Source organism: Vanessa atalanta, chromosome 14, assembly GCF_905147765.1.
Source record: "Vanessa atalanta chromosome 14, ilVanAtal1.2, whole genome shotgun sequence".
Lineage (NCBI taxonomy): Eukaryota > Metazoa > Arthropoda > Insecta > Lepidoptera > Nymphalidae > Vanessa > Vanessa atalanta.
Genome location: NC_061884.1, coordinates 5,133,264 through 5,151,008, shown reverse-complemented (window position 1 = coordinate 5,151,008; position 17,745 = coordinate 5,133,264). Strand labels below are relative to the sequence as shown.

Below are 17,745 nucleotides of genomic sequence, written 5' to 3'. Positions count from 1 at the left end.
AATTACCTATAAGATTAAAAAGAACCCTAATTAACTTATAATAGGATAATAGGACCACTTTTGCTTTCATCGTAGACAAAAAACGACTTAAATAATAACGTACTGTCCCCCATAAAATCTTACTCACTCTTAATGCCTATCTAATTAAAGAGTTTTTTTTCATATAAAATACTTATATGTGTACTTATATACAAAAAGAAAATGCTAGTTTTTGTCATACGGTGTGGAATTCAATCTAAGAATCACCTATACATAAATAATCAGTGAGAAAGGAAGAAATAAGCCCTCAATTCAAATAAAAGGAAGAAAAAAAAAGGCCAATGTATTGTTTGTAACATTATCTTGTATTGTCAATTTATAATATTTCACAATATTTTCAGAAATCCTAAGAATATTACAAATTTCATTACGAATTAAAATGATGACTCGCGTATTTATAAAATGTACAATATAATCTCATTCGTTTTGAACTTTAATCGCTTATTTAAATATTTACAAAATATTTTATTCTGTTAAAATTGTATACAATATTTATTATTAGATTACAGTTATATAAATACATAAAAAATAAAAATTACCCAATGTATTTACAATTGATAAGTTCATAATTTAAGCCGTAGAATTACATTCTTACTCCTGCTGAGGGGTTACTCTCGGATATAACTGTAAAAACAAATACAAGAGTTACTTAAAAATCATTTAAAAAAACATAATAGTTGGATAAGTATAAATATAGTAAATAAGTTGTTTAAAGTAGAATTTTTTTCGTAATGATATTTAATACTACTCGGAATGGACAAAACATGTGTTACATGAAAATCCCAGTCAAATACTAGCAACACCGCCTCGTCTACCCGTCCCTATTCCGTAATATTACAATATCGTCACATTCAAAGATAAAACATTTTTATAAGAAGCTGGAACGAATAAAATGTAAGTTTGTAAAGAATTGTAGAATAATAGTTTAACTCACCCCAAGCAGGTTCCTAGGCACGTAGCCCTCGTTCCCCAAGTCGTCTCGACACCACCACCACTCCCGCTCGTTGTCGTCTCCCTTCCTCAATACTTGCAGTCTCGCGCCCGTCTCGAAGGACAACTCATCGCTACGCGAGGCCGAGTATGAGAACACAGCGTAAACTAGACCATTGTTCATAATGCCGAGTTTTTCTTGAACGCCTGCAAAAGTAATACAAATTTATATGTTATATTTTGTTTAGAAATGTGCAATGAAAACGGAGTCTGCAATATTATCATTTCAAACATATCGAGAGCTTACTGTAAAGATATTCAGAGCAACCGTCGAAACCTTCCTCATCTTCTTCACATTTTTCTGCTGCCGTTTCATGATCTGACAGTGTTGTTGCAAATATGCAAGCGCCTGAAATTTGACATCGTGGCACGTTAATAATAATTAGAAATAAAGTAGAACTAAGACAAGTTATTATGATCATCTAATATACTTACCATTATCGACAAGAAATCGCACCATCGGTAGGTTGTTGCAAGAAGCCGCACAGTGTAGAGGAGTCCACCCGTCTGAATCCTGTGCATTCACATCACAACCTAACTCTACTAGGAACCTGAAAAACCAAACGATATAAGATGGAATCTGATTGATAGTCATTTATTATTTACCTATATGCGTTACATTGTTTCTAATACATACTTGACTATCTCAAAATGGCCAGCGCAAATGGCATTGTGAAGTGCTGTTATACCCTCGTCGTTTGCAGCGCTTGCATTTTGTACCTGAAACATTGTCTTGGTTATTTAAAATTACCATCAGTAAAACATTTATGATACTCTAGAGTTAATATAAATTGACTAGGCGTTTTTATTTAATATTTATTGCACTGAATTAAAAGAAATATAAATTATCTTTACCTGAGTGGCCGTCTTTTTTACGAGTTCCAATTCACCTTCTAAGCTTGCATCTAAAAGCAACGCGAGAGGATCGAAGCTTACTCGCCTCGCTAGTGGAGCTTTCCCTCCTTGTTTTAAATTCCCTTTCTTTGACCGTCTCAATACATTCTCAGATCTCTGAGAATCTTGACCGTTCAAATCTACAGAAATTATTTGGTCCGTTATATCAGAAACGACGATATCTTTACTGTCGTCCTGTTTTTCATTAGAACTTAAAGATATGTTATTATTGATTGATCTGTCTACTTCATCTTTCATTTTTGATTTATCCTTCTGACCATTTTGCATTTCATTCCCAGAATCAAGTGTTAAATGATCCATTTCGGGGAATAAAAACGCCGGCGGCATTTCTATTCGCCGATTCATGTTTACACTAATACCATTTTTAGCGTTATTGACATTCCGAAGCTTCGGTTGTTCACTAAGAGGTGGTTTCCTAATGGTCAAAGGGCGTGCTTTAATTATCATCTCGTTATTACTCCCATTACTATTTTCTTTAAAATTTTGCTGTAATTCGCTCTCATTTGAAGAGTCAGGGATAGATATTGTGGGCATATTAATTGTCTCCGTTGACTGACCGAAGCCTGTATCGTGGTTAACTGATTGTCTCGGTGGAGTCTAAAAAAAATAATAATTTAATAATAACATTCAAAATATGTATGACAGCTTAAATGTACATAGTAGTGGGAGCTAATGCGTATATTACCGAAATATTGATAGAATAAAATAATAAAAACAGAAAATAATAGAAACACGAAATATACACAAACTGATGCTTTAATAAAACGCTTTGTACCTTTATTGTAGGTTTTGGTGGTAATGCTGGTTTCGGCGATTTGTCACTTCCACTAACATCTGGTGTCGATAACGGAGTACTGGCACTTTGTGGTGGAGATAACAATATGCTTTGTGATGATGCATTCTGGCCACTGAAGTTTGAGCTCGGGGTGCTAGTTGATAATCCTGATGCGGTGTTTCTAACAATCTGGGGTTGGGAATTTACCATGTTACTAGTTACATGATTCGATGAAGATACAGATATGCTTTGGGTCTGGACAGTTTGTGGCTGAACTGGTTGGATCTTTGTTGAGGATGTCTGATAAATGGGTGATGGTTTGCCACTCGATACCTGAACCGATGTAGGTGCTACACTCGATACGGGTTTCTGTAATGAATGATTGATGGCGATATTTACAAATGTGGGTGAATGTAGCTATGACTTGATGAAAGCGGATATGACTGACAAACACAATATGTTAAATGAAAAATGATTTTTGAATGAAAGTACTTTCATAAAAAAAATCTATTTGCTCACCCCAAATCCTATTGAACTGCCAGCAGAAGTTGTATTCGAAAGCAGGCTTGGTGAGCTGCCTTTGACGGCATTGCCCTGTTGATTCTTCCCTCCGTTGTTTCTGGACCCATCGCTATTTTGACTTAACCTAGAATTCTGCGGATATGCATGATTTTCTTTTCCTTCCTGATTACATCTACTAGATGAATCCGACTTTTGCAATTGATATGTAAGTTCTTGTTGATATGTTGCTTCGTTTTGACTTAAGGGCGTCGCCAAACTTTTATTAACAACCGATAGTGGCGTTGAGTGTACCGTCATATGGTTAATATTTGAAGCATTTTGATTTTTTAAATCCTGTTCACTTCCTTTCCCATTCAAATCGGTTTGTTTTAATTTTCCATTTGTGTTCTGCGGAAATTTAGTGTTGTATGGCAATGTTTGATATTTAGGATCGGATTTACTTGCCGCGAACTCTGGTGGAAATTCCTGTTCATTAATTTTTTGCTCTTTACTCGTTTGATTGCTATTAGAACTGCTTGTACTATTCGGACTGTATTGGGGTTGCTTAGGATATTCGGAATATTTGTTTATGTGATCAAACATTGATTTCTGATCATAGGCATTGGTTATACCTTGCTGAACGTGAGAAAAAGCGTTGGCATCGTGTTTGTTCGTATATTGTTGTTGATATTGATTATCTTGAACAGTCGGCATGTGAGGGAAGTTACCGTTATATAAAGGATTCATCATTTGTTTCTGCTGCAAGAAATGAGCTTCCTGTTGCGTTAAGTGACTTTGTATGTTATCGCTTTGAGTCAGCTGTTTTAATGGCACGTTGTTTTGTAAAACATTTTGTTTCATGGCCTGAAAATTAAAGACGTAAAAATTTATAAAGATGAAGCTAATCAAAATGAAACTTTTTCTTTTTTAAGTTTTTGTTTGATGTTTATCGGAAACTTTTTTGCTTACTTGGAAATTATTGTTGTGAAGGCTTTGGGCATGTGGCACGTGGTTGTAAGGCTCCACAGCCGCTACGTTGCCACGTGCCTGTTGATTCTTTGGTTGGCTAACTGCGTTGTTACCAGCTGGGTAATTTGGTAGCTGTTGCATCGGCGTGGGATTGTTCGTTCTGTAATTATAAATATGTAAATATCATCTTATTATTTATATGAGAGACTATCATCAATTTTAATTTAACTAAATAAAACGGTCATTGACTCTCTAGTGTCATTAGTTATATGACCAAAACACTTAATTTATGGTAAATTAAAATTAATTTGTTTTACTAAAACGTTTTTAGTGTTATCCTCATCATCCACGTGACCAAATACTTATGTGTAATTTTGAAATAAATTGGATTAAAAAGGGCATTTGAAAATAACTCAATGTCAATAATATTCATAATCATCATAATTCATAAAATATTTTAAAAACGTAGTCGTTTAATTGGATTTTTGTTTATCTTTATGTAGGAGTAAAGTGGCAATTGAATTTTGAACTAGTTGGGTAACCTTGAAATTGCAATTGAAAAAAAAATCCTCTAAATTGGATTGAATTTTTGCGCACACTTTTGTGTCTATGATGTTTTATGACTAGATGTTATATCTAAAACAAAATTCTAATCGTTTTTGATGGATTTAACATGAAAGTTAGATAGTTAATTAAACTTCTTAAATAATGTTTACACAAATGTATACAGTTCAGTTAAGTATTTAAGTTAAACATGGCAAAATATAATTAAGAATGGACGAGTGAGTAATAATTTCAAACTTTCTTTTGTTAAGATAAAAGATATAAGTCAAACAGGCTGATGGTTCTCTCGAGACGCAGCGTTTAAGATATATCTGAAACTTATTTTCCCTTGGATAACTTCCATCATTATGAAATACTTAAACAATTTCTTAGTAATCCGTTTTTTAAATATCGAAAAGAATAAAAATATATATTGGATACTGTATATGAATAATCTTCTTATTTTAATATTCATTTTTACTAAGAGATTATGTTACTGCCTCGTAATAAATAATTTAACCCTTGCAACATTAAACGGTTATTAGGCATAAATTTTGAACCAGTAAGCCACAGAGCATGAACCAGTTTTGTTGAATAACGGTCTGCAGTTTGAGTTTCACTAAACTTTCAACAAAATATTAATGCGTAATAGGTCACGTTTGTTAAATATTAAAGTTATGCGAAACCGCAATTAATTGAATTTTGTTGAATAAATAAATTAACAAGCAAGGACCAATTATTCAAGCTATATTGTTTTTAGACTTCGTGTAATGAAACATAAAATAGTGACGAATGAATTTATCTCTTAGAACTTTCTAGATCTAAAGGAAACTTGATAAATAAAAAGTTATTACTTTTGATATACTATACCTTGGTTGCGGTTGTCTATGTGCGGCTGCTAGCTGTCTATTGAGTGCTCGTTTCCGAAGTAATCTGGCTTGTAGTTCTGAAACTCGTCGATCTATACTACGCATTTCTTCTTGTCGAGCACCAAGCGCTGCTCGTTGTGCTGATAGTCGACCATTTTGCTGCTCATTAAGTTTGTTCCGGTACTAAAATTAAATAGAACAACATTTTGACGATCAAGCAATAAAATCAAATGAATGATAGTTTCTCTAATTAAGGTAATTAACAATGGAAGTAAGTAATTTTAATAATATTCAAGTAATGTTAAAGTAATCTTAAATCTGAGCCTGAGATTTGATGATAAAAATTAAATATTATCATATTAAATAAAATATTTTGATAAAAATATAATGGTGAAATATACTAAGCTACGTGATATTCGACTTGAATTTGTAAACGGAAAGAACTTACAAAAACTTATTCAATAAACCCTTGCAAGGGAATTTCGGGGCGATAAACGTTTAAAAAGAGTTTTCAATAAAAGTTAGAAATACGAAGTAGAGTGATTAGATAGAAGATTAAAAAGAAATATTCAATTTGCATTTATTTTCCCCCTTGACACGAATACGTAAGCACCTAAATCGATAGTAAAACTAAGAGAACAATATCCACTCTCCTGACATGCTTCGAGTACTACACAACAACTACAACATCTTGAAGGTTCATATGCTTACAGAAATATATCTGAATACAATGTTCAATATATTTTTAAAACGACAGATGTTATGTTATAAATATATACTATTATGTTATAAATTTCATAAGATAAAATGTATTATCTAAATATATAAAGAAAAACGTAATTCTGGGCGTATATAGAGTAAAAGCTAGTCAAACTCGCCGGATATACTAAAACCTATTATAGTAGATTTGCACGGAAGCGCAAAATTGCCAAGCTATTCCATTCTGGGTTAATACGGCGAATTTTTAACAGAAAATTAAATAACCTTTTATTACTTCGACCCGAGAGATTAATTCAAGCCCTTGGGATTTGCGACTTCATACTTAAACCACTAGACCACTTATGCACTTTTATTTTTACCAGTTGTTGCCTGTCTTTGCTCGCGTTTTATGGGACCTACCCCCTAGGGACAGGGGTTAGGTATAAAAAAGTAGCCCATGTCCTTCCTTGGAGCTCAAGCATGCTCATAGCAAATTTCATCAAATACGGTTCAAAACGTAACAGAAAGACAGAATTATTTTCGTATTTACAATATAAGTGTAGATTTTGCTAAAATGGAAGATCCTTATCATCTTTAAATAAATAAATACGTAACAACAATACACGATCATTAATTGTCTATTTATTGTACTAGAACTAGACATTTGAAAATATATTCCCAACAATTATGTATTTTGCTCATAAAGAAATAAACATTATTTCGGTCAATAAAAATATTACGACCGTTTTCTCGTATTAAACATGGGTTGGACAATATCATTTGTTCCAATTGATATTTTGTTTGTCTATAAACTGGGAACATTTGGTTCTAATTGAAATAACTTTTCCACTACATGCTACTCGTATTTCGATTACACATGGCTTTGCATTACAACAGTTTTAATAATTCGAGAAATAATTGTAATAGTTTAGACACGGATTTAAAAAAAAAGACATACTATAAAGGAAAAACGTTGAGTACACAAGTTAAGATCCACAGATGCTTGTTTTCTTTCCTTTTAACGAGAAAGTTCAACACTTATTTTACTCTACACACTGTCTTTTTCTCCCGTCGCACAAGTAATGATAAACACAAATTATATCTATGACAACTTATTGGTGCCCGGATTTTAGTCCACAAACTTCAGTTAACACTTTCTGGGTCAGCGAACGGCTGTAGACGTCATAACAATTACTTAGCTACTGTCTCTCAAAGTGTTAAGATTCAATTATTATATCCTCTAGCCCATCTTGGCTCAACTATATCACGTATTACTGCAAAATACAAATTACGTAATAGTTATACTCGTAATAAGTAAAAACGCTTATATGTATTTCGAAATGTTTTAAAACAACATTTAATAGTCGCTTTTAGAGTTTAAGCAAATAATTCTGATCGACTAAATCTGCTTGAAAATAGATTATTAAAATAATCTCTCTATAACTATTTTCGTTTGGACCTTGCAAACGAATATAGCGGTTGACTTCCATTCACAAATTAATCTAGCGTAAAGCGATGCAAACAATCTAGATGTGACATTATCCGCATCTATCACTGCGATAGGATTTCCATTTAATATATATGTAGTTTATAATAACATTAGTGTCAATCTATGCTAATAAGTAAACATAACTTTAACACAAAACTTATACCAGAAAATGCAGCGCCTTTTGGAGAAGGTTTCAGAATATCATATTATTATACAAGTTGATGTGCTTCGGTGTTTCGTCCGTTTTTAATTTAGACTATCGACGAGATAAGCTTGCATTTGATGCACGATAGTAAAATGCAAGATAATAAAAAAGCTAATATTTATTCATAAAGAATAAGAGTTTTTATCTTAACTCAATCTTCAATCTAGTAACAAATTAAATGTGATATTAACACAGTCTAATTAAAATATAATTAAACCAGCTGAAGCAGAAAAGGGTGTAATATTTACTAATGACAAATACACGAGTGTCAATAAAAACAGACGAGGAGATCAAAATTGCAAATAACTGAAATCCGGGCTAAATATTTATATACACAATAAAATAAAACTAGTCCAATTTAATCGGAAACCCATTATTATACCGCCAATTTATGTGACCACCAATACATTCCGGGATTGAATCAATTCCATCTGAATGGTTTTTTCCATGTCAACGAATTTTCTGCTCAAAGTATAGAGCAATTCCATTTTTTTTTTCATCGTGTAAGAAGTACTTGTCATAAATTGAAAAAGTTGTTCAATATAATTTTTCATAATAAATGTATCCAAAGGAATTGAGTAGATAGACTGGACGGAATTTTGCTTATAAATTTTAACATATTGGATAGAAATAACCACTTCATATATTTTGTTAGGCGTTACTAAAACAGTTTCCGTAAAAGTGCCTTCGTTTACATGGGTCAGTCGTAAAACTCTATCCCTCTACTAAGCAAGTTTTAAATAAATCACATTATGAAAATTTACTTTTGTCTATATCTTGCATCAGAATATTGCGCTGTACAAAAAACATTGCGCTATTGAAATAATTCGGAAGCGCAATAAATCTCTGGATTACGACCATGAAATTAATTTGTCACAAAAACTTAATCGGCTTAAACTCATTAACGGATAAAGTTTCATTTTTAATTGAATAATAATAATAATGCAGAATGTGCAGTATGGATTACATTACGAAAATACTTTTTAAGTACTATTACTTCTCAAAAACAAAATTTTATCGGCTAGATATGGATTTAAAATCAGAGTCAAGCTTTACAATAGAACAATACCATTGAAAGAAAAATATTTGCTTCACAATTTGTGAAACAAATATAATATAGAATATCTATATTTGACCTTGATACAAAGTATTTTTGTAATTGAAAGGCTATGAATTTGTATGTGATATATGTCGCAAAGATAAAAATTAAACATTTTATCAGTTTACAGTATATGTGACAAAAATATGATGAAAACGGGCTACCTTTAGGAACGAGAAACAATCTATAATCTCAGAGATATAATACTACGAACTGGATTTTAGTATTACAATAGCTATATACAATAGTTATAGACTCATATAATAGCTTTCCACATTTGTTAACGGGACCAGCAAACCCGACAAATCGGTGCGAATTATTATCAGGAACAATTGAAGACTTCGTACGTTGATATTGGCGTTTTTCGACCATTTTAGTATTAATTTAGAGCTAGTATTATTATATAAAGCGAATCTGTATAAAATCAGTAGAAATAATACAAGGATGTGCGTAGACTATATACTATACGCGTTCTGGAGAGTAACATTTTAAATCAACAACACAGTCGATATCCTTTTTATTTGTATTCAAATATCGAACTAACAATTTCTTTAAGCAAAACACCTAAAAATCATATTGTTTTATATAGATCTATGGTCATTTTAAAATTCACTCTGTTCGATTTTGTGTTTTTTACTTGTTACTATTGTTTTACTATTATTACTGTTCCATATATAAACGTATTATATATTATATAATATAATCGACAAAGTCTTTAATAAGGTTCAGTCAATTGTGCATATTGATTCGCCTGGATGGCGAAGCGTTAATATAATGCAATGACAAGCGATCATGATAGCATAGCCTACAGCAAGCTGTTTCACTGTCTAGCTATTGTGTGCCGAATCATAATTATGTATACTAGTGTTATATTATAAATCTGGAGAATTTGTTGTAATTTAACACGGCAATGAAAAACTAACAGTGCGGTTTAAGATAATCTTTATGCGTTACATAGTTGGATTTTTGATCAAATTTTAGGCTATTATATAGGCTATTTACAATTTACGGACTTTAGGAGAGGAAAAGTAGCCGTAAATGTCCTTGAATAGATCTGTGATATATTAAAAAAAAAACATCTATGATCCAAATTTAAATCGTATGAACCTGCTGAGAAGCTAGTCGCTTAATAATTTTGATTCTACATTTGATATTTTCAAATAGTGCGATAAAGTAATCTGTTAATCCAAAATCCATTTCCCAATAAGCTGGGTTTCTGGTAGCGTTTAGTGCGTATGAATGGAATGAAATTTCATGAATTGGAGGCGGAATGAGGCTATCATAGAGCTTCAGTCGATAAAACGGTTCATTAACGGTACAAAAACAACACATCGGAATTCATTAGATTGATGAGGAGCGAAGGTTTTAAATACAATAGTCGTTAGTATAATATAAAAAAACAAGTGCCTATGTAAGGAAACAATTGCTAATGTTATTATGCAATTCTGTTAGTAAGCAAATCAAATAACAACACATTGAAAATTTAATGAAACAATATACTAACGTTTTTTTTTTTTATATAATAACATATTCGCGAATACGTTAACATTTTTAAGACCAAGTCAATAGATTAAATACAACACCATTTAACCATTCTCTGAAAGACGCTACATTTTCTAGTATAAGTTTTATGTGTAATGTTTAGTCGTTTTTTCCAGTTGGCATTACAAAATAACACCTCATTTATTAGTAGAGATATTTGATATTTCTATATATGAAGTTTTATTTAAAATACGTTGAATGACCAATATTATTTATTTATTTGATATTTCAGTACGGTTCACAATCATATTAGCTGTGTCCGTATTGAATTCTCATTTCTGATTACATTGCTTGCAAAATAACATGTATTAATGAGGCTTTGGAAACTACGTAATAGCAATTATATGATGCGATCGTTTGAGCTGACGTTAAATTAATATAATTAATTTAAAGCTGAATAGTCCAGTGTGAATTAGGTTTTGATTGCCTTTGTTATTATTAAATTTAATTATAAGGAAACAAAAATATCACAATCGTATTATAAGCGGTTACTGTTTTTATTTGGGTTGATTACCAAGAAATAGTCGATATTTTTCGGAAATACGGTTCACCATCGGTATAGTGGGTTGACGTGATTTCGAATAATTAATAATTATATATTATAAATGTTAGGCCAATTTAGTACTTAAATTATACGTGTAGCCTAATTCATGTACAACAATCACAATAATTATTTAGCTAAGGACTGTTTTCTAGTGCTGGGTACAGAGTTTATTCTATGTGTAAATAGATTATTAGCTTTCTCGCAATTTTATTTACACCCCTATTCATTATTATAAGTAAATAAATAGGTTGATTTTGAAAAGTTTTAATTTTGATAGAATTTGTATTAATTAGCTTAGATTTGCGAGCTTACATTACGCTTGATCACGCTGCTTCAATGCGGGTTGGTGGATCAGTGTCAGAATTTAATTTATTAAAATAGTAATAAAGATTTTCTCATAATGCATTTCTACCGCCAACCACGTGATGAATTATAAACATACCGTTTTTATAAATTTACCGTTTTGTTTACCTTTATAATTATCCTTTTAAAATTGCAAAAGTGTCACGTTTAAACGTACTTATAAAGCAATATCTCTTAGAATAAATCTAAAATAAAGTCGGGACATTTTTTATCGAAGCCTGTCACGATGGGAATTCTTTCGATCTTTCGACAAATTTCATCTCGAAGGCATTCTTTTAGATTGGCACCGTAAATTTAGACAACGGCGAAATTAGATGGGCTATGTTGAAAGTCAGGATATTGGCTTATACTATAAATATATATATGTACTCCCACAGAATTTTCACTAAAAAATAACAATATATAAATCGATTAAATCATAAATATATCTTTCCATTCTTGAAAAGTATAATTAAATTCACTTAACTTTTATGTTATACTAACTTTTATACCTAACTTTAAAATTATTGATCTATGCAAAATCGAAGGCTCACCCCTAAACTTTAAATTGTTATCGGCGTGCCTCAGTGAGTGAATATCGTTCATACAAGATGTCTTAGTGTGAGCGTGAGACGACTAAGAATAAAGACAACAAAAAAATACAAATTAGATTATATTAAGATTATTTTATAAAAAAATATATTTATCGTGGAGGAGCCTTCGTGTGAAGATATATGCAAATGTGATAGATTTTAGGATGAACGTAGGCTTTATATTATGTTAAAACGTTGTGTAAATATTGTGTTAATTTGGTTGAAAATTGTCAATCCTGGTGATTTGGAAGAAAACTTGTATATAAGTTTTGTTTGAATTTATTTATCAAACAGTATCAATCAACCATTTGATCATTAATTACATATTAGTATCAATATAAATAATCAAATACCATATTAATACTAAACGTATTCCGTATTCGAAAATAGGGTCAATAATTCCTAGATATATTATTACATGTATAGTAATGTAACGAAAAAAAGAAGATGGTAGATGAAAGAAGAAACACGGAGTGAGCGATACAGACGTAGAGATCTCGATCTTTGATACAATCATTATTGTATTAAATTTATAATATTTTTTTTAATGTTTGTTTAATCGTTTGAAGTTTTGAAAGGGTAGGTATAAAAAAAAACAATAAACGTTATTATTAAATTGACAGATAGTACAAGTGAGACAGTATTAGTATAACTTAATTACTGAATAATCGCATCAAGCCTCAGTACTTATTAAGTCAGCTATAAAAAAGTTTATTAACTAATGCTTATAAATTAGTAATTAGATAAGAGCCTTGTTAATAAATATTCTTTTTTAATTTATATTCAGTGCAATTCAAAGTGATAATTCATTGAGCTTCTGAGACTCTTAAATCTATACTCGGCTTTATTAAGACGTACTTACGTCCTAATATTTTAATCTGTGTAATGTTTTTTCGATATTAAATATTTAAAATGCTAATAAATACTTATTACAAAAGTCATAATTTTTTTTACGATTTATACGTCGTGTGTCCCTTGAGCTTCGCCCGGGATCGATGAATCTTTGTGCATTTATTGTTGACACTTTTGAAGGTTTCTGGCATCGTTATCATTTAATATTGTAACGCAAGCCGCTCATTAGCTAGTAACTTATGAATATTAGAAAAATATACTTAAGAGATAGAATATAAAAAAACACAAAAAATTATATCTTGGTGTGTTGTGATTATATATATATTTTTATAAACCTAGAGAATTACCCTCGAAGTGTTGACAATTGTAAAAGTGTTGTACCTATATGGTGATTAGCATTTATTTTTTAACGTTTTTGATTATGCAAATAACGAAGGAAATTTAAACAGTTTATATTCTGCGGAAAATGTACGTATATAAACCGTGATAAATCCGAATCGATTGTTCCTAAAGGAAAGTGACACTCATCACAGCTTATGTAAGATTTATATTATAGGTGAATTACGCATCGTAATATGACATTATTATTTAAACTAAGAAACTGGGAAATATTTTAAATTAACATATTCCCGTATACACAACATTTACACTCGTAGTGTTTAACGTGTAAATATTAAGAATTATTTTATAGTCATTTATAAACCAGTATGATAACATTTTGAAATAATTCAAAATATAAAAAGCAAGTAATTAAAATATAACAACAAAATAAAATATTTATATATGATAAACATTTGAGTTTACATGTTTAATTAAGGGTTTTACTTACGGGACTAAATATTCAAAATATATCGTCAAGAGACAAGAACTGAAATCCAAACACTCAAACCAAACCACGCGTAATTATTTAAAAAAGATTTATTACAAATAACAAATAAACACTTCACTTCAAACCCTCGTTTGTTTATTCGCCCACGTCAAAAGTCTAAGGTCAGTTAGAGTACGATGAAGCAACACGCGCGACGCTGAAGCTATAACTAAATTGTCAAATTAGAATCTGAATCAAACAGACCAAACATTGCACTGGGTACACAAGCGAAACAAGTTCGGAGATAAATCTCACGATTAGTCGAGTAAAGAGATTGAAATTTCACAAATGATTTAACTTCGTCTTATAAACTCTATAGTGAACAAATTAGGTACACGATACATTAAATTAGTTATGAAGTTCATTGAACAACTCATTAGAGCTTCGAAACTTTAAACGTGAATAGATATTTAGTTTACGTTAAGTAAATTTGTTTCAAGGCTAGGCAAGGCAAAAACAAGTTAAAAAGAATAATACTGTGTAATTTTAAATACAAATTATTTATTATCTCATTATTTTTTTACGTTTATAAATAAATTTTGTTTAAACAAAATCTTCGAAGAATAAACAAAGAACACACGCTACGATGATATGTCAATATTATGTGTACAGGGTACCGGTCCTCGCCGGTATGTCCAATGTTTGTTACGTTGATTTTTTCCTAACATACGTAATAAATGAATTTGTTTTGAATTTGATAATTATTAACTATGTAGTATAAAATATTAATGTTGACTATTTTTAAGTTTGTCTTCGAATTAATCTTTAGATTTAATATCATTTAAATCTGATTTTCAAATAGAGATCTATTCTTTAATGCTCAGCTAACTAGCATGACAAACGCAGACCATGATTCGTTTTAAAGGTGCCAATAATTGTCATGCCAACACTTAGATATTAATACTGTTATTATTTTATTTAAAGCGCAATAAAAATACATATATTTACATTGAAATAGATACAAAATAAAAGTAGCAATTAAATCGATAAAATGCTGTAACAAATTCAAAACCTTCTTCTCTTGCATAAATTGTGTATAAAATAAAACTGATGTTTTGCAACTCGTCGAATCTCTAGATCTTAATTGCGAAGAGTCAATGCTATCAAGAGCGTGTGATCGCGACCTAATGCCCGCAACCTATTTGGCGACTAGCTCAGTGCGAATTGACAGCGATTAAATATATTGATGCATTGTTTTTAATGTCTAAAAAATATTTTTAGTAATATATTTAAAAGTCTATACTTACTTATTTGTATATGTACTACTTATCTACCTATTTTTGACGATCTCACTAAAGTGATTTTAATGTTGAAAAATGATAAATGCTTTTTTTTAATTGTATAAGTAAACTAATTTCACTTATGTTTTATTTTAAAACAGTCTCTATTATTAAGAGTGTTCGAATTCCCGTAACCTACTTGGCGACGTTCACAATGCAAGAGTTGCTGACAGTTACGCGTTCTCTACAGTCATGTTGATTCCTTTTTATATAATATCTACATTTCTCAATAGCTTGTAGAATTCAATGGTATCAAGTAAAGTTATATACGAGTCGCAGGTTCGACTCTAATGAGAGCATCGTAAATTATTGTAGAGTATTCTAGAGTATTAAATATATAAATAAATTAATAAAAAAACCTTTATCGTGATTTTATTTAACTGTTCAATACAAGTTATCATCATGCAAATATATTTATTCCGTGTTAAAATTATATAGTGAATATTTTATGATTTAATTTTTAATTTACATGACATAATATTTTAATAGATTATTAATTAAACTTGATCTGTCGTGCAATTAATCGAAGTGTTTTAGGAGGAAATGTACAATTTTGCTTGTTCTAGAATATCTGCTAAGTAATTATGTCATAAAATAGATTACGTGTCCAATATTATATTTATAACCATTAAACAATTGTAAACAATATTATCGTTATATTAATATATATTATTATCATTTAATATTATATCAATCATATATAGCGCCAGTAACTTTGGTTTTTTAAGCTTTAGTAATACTTTAACCTCTAGAGTATGACTAAGCCAAAAAGTTATAAAGATAATTATTAGGTCATAAAATGCAATTTAACATATAAACTTTACTTTTCTGTCATAATATGTAAAGCAACCTTTATAAACTATAGGATCTGTTTAAATTTCATCACATATAAACGTATTAAGTAATTATTTCTCAACTCAAAAATATTGTGACAATTGGTACCAAACAGCTGTACTGTCAAACTGTCAATAATAATGTATAAGACATGTGTTTATATGTGTATTTTTATTATAATACAAGTTAAAATCACAAACTTTAGGTTAAAATAGTGATAAAAAAATTCTAGAAACTTCAATACCCAGCCAGCGTGATGTTGTTTGTCTCTTTTATGTTAAGCAAAAGAAAAATCTTGTATACTCAACTTAAAATGACTGAAATTTAATTCGTTTAATAATTAATGATGTTGGCATTTTAATTGCGGTTTAAGTCTTTTTGTTTTTTTTAATCTACCTGGATATTTTATCTCTTTTATTTAAACGTTAATACTTTATTTAAAAGTCAGTGCCTTAATATTGATGACCGATAAAAAATATATAATATGTTGTCCGTACGACAGGATGGGAAGTATGTAATCGCTGATTACATCAAGACGATTATCAATAAAGAAAATCTACCATAAATTGTAATTGCATTTCTTATTTCTTTAATGTTGACATTTTCTTGTGAAATAATTAATTACGAGTCGGATAATTTTTTATTCAATTGACATGATACGAACGCGTATCTACAGGCTTCTAGAAACAGTTTTATCTTTAAACGATTGAAATATTAGTGAATCATATTCTTGAAGTAATTATCATTATTATTTAATAGATGCAATTGATTTGATATTCTCTGTTTACTAATACATTTATTTAGCTTAGTGTTTGAAAATTACAATGTATGCATTATGTTAAACTTACCATTAATTCCCGCCTTAATTTATCCAACTCATGAGCTGAAGGTGGAGCCGGCTGTACTCTGCCTCGCCTTAGTTCTTCTAACTGCCTCGTCAACTCTTCAACCTTCGCCACAGCCACTGACAGCTCTTTTTCTTTTTCATTAAACAACGCTCGTATTGACTCGAGGTCACTGGCTAGAAAAAAGATTTTAATTCGAATAAATATAATGAAATAATGAAAACATTAAAATTATCGTTCTAGACTAATTTACGTAGCTTACAAGCTATATATGAAAATATATGACCGATGAAAATCACTATGTATATTTCATGAAGAAGATTTTTGTACTATACACCACTACACATACACCTTGCAATATAAAAGGCACTGCAGCATTTCAAATTATATGCAGTTCTGCTTGTGTATTATAAATATATAATATATGCGTCAAATGCTGTGCTGAATAAAAACTCATGAATGTATAAAATTCAATTAATAATACTATTGTATGAAATTTAATTACTCGTATAAAGCTTTTTTGAAATTTTATTTAGAATAATAAATAAATTGCCAAAGGTATTTTGATCAGGTTTTTTTTTTCTATTTGTGATAAATATTTTATAATTTGTTTAATATTGTCTGTGTTGTCATGTTTTTGCTTACATTTTCTTGCAATAAAGCCAAGTACTATGACGAATCTATTTGAAACACGGAAAATAAGTGTCGCCATTTTTAATTAAGTATAATTTCAGCATTGAAAGTAATTTTATGCAAAAATGCTATTTCACTGTAAAAACAGCCAGCTGCGACCAATTTAAACGCTCCAAGGGAAATACCTCCGACTTTTCATTTACTAGAGACAATAAAGAGGGCTCTATCTGTATGAAGCGTCGTCACTCTAACCATAGCCTTATAGGCAGGCTTTTCATTTACAATTAAAACATTTTCAAAATCTATAAGAAATTATTGC

General features: G+C 30.3%; 1 protein-coding gene across 6 annotated transcripts in view; it reads right to left on the bottom strand.

The window, feature by feature from the left end:
* Nucleotides 1-394: 394 nt before the first annotated feature.
* The window catches only part of LOC125068642 (apoptosis-stimulating of p53 protein 1), a 237,704-nt gene continuing 220,353 nt past the window's right edge, over nucleotides 395-17,745 (bottom strand). For 2 of the 6 annotated variants that reach the window (XM_047677899.1, XM_047677900.1), the window contains 11 exons: nucleotides 16,797-16,969; nucleotides 5,603-5,784; nucleotides 4,190-4,349; nucleotides 3,239-4,084; nucleotides 2,720-3,088; nucleotides 1,885-2,541; nucleotides 1,667-1,749; nucleotides 1,465-1,580; nucleotides 1,277-1,378; nucleotides 974-1,176; nucleotides 401-663 (listed from right to left, as the gene is read on the bottom strand). In XM_047677899.1, the coding sequence (XP_047533855.1) occupies nucleotides 631-663; nucleotides 974-1,176; nucleotides 1,277-1,378; nucleotides 1,465-1,580; nucleotides 1,667-1,749; nucleotides 1,885-2,541; nucleotides 2,720-3,088; nucleotides 3,239-4,084; nucleotides 4,190-4,349; nucleotides 5,603-5,784; nucleotides 16,797-16,969 (2,924 nt within the window). In that variant the 3' untranslated portion in view covers nucleotides 401-630. Of the gene's footprint in view, nucleotides 664-973; nucleotides 1,177-1,276; nucleotides 1,379-1,464; nucleotides 1,581-1,666; nucleotides 1,750-1,884; nucleotides 2,542-2,719; nucleotides 3,089-3,238; nucleotides 4,085-4,189; nucleotides 4,350-5,602; nucleotides 5,785-16,796; nucleotides 16,970-17,745 lie in introns of all 6 variants that reach the window. The other 4 variants (XM_047677895.1, XM_047677896.1, XM_047677897.1 and 1 more) reach the window with 4 other exon arrangements.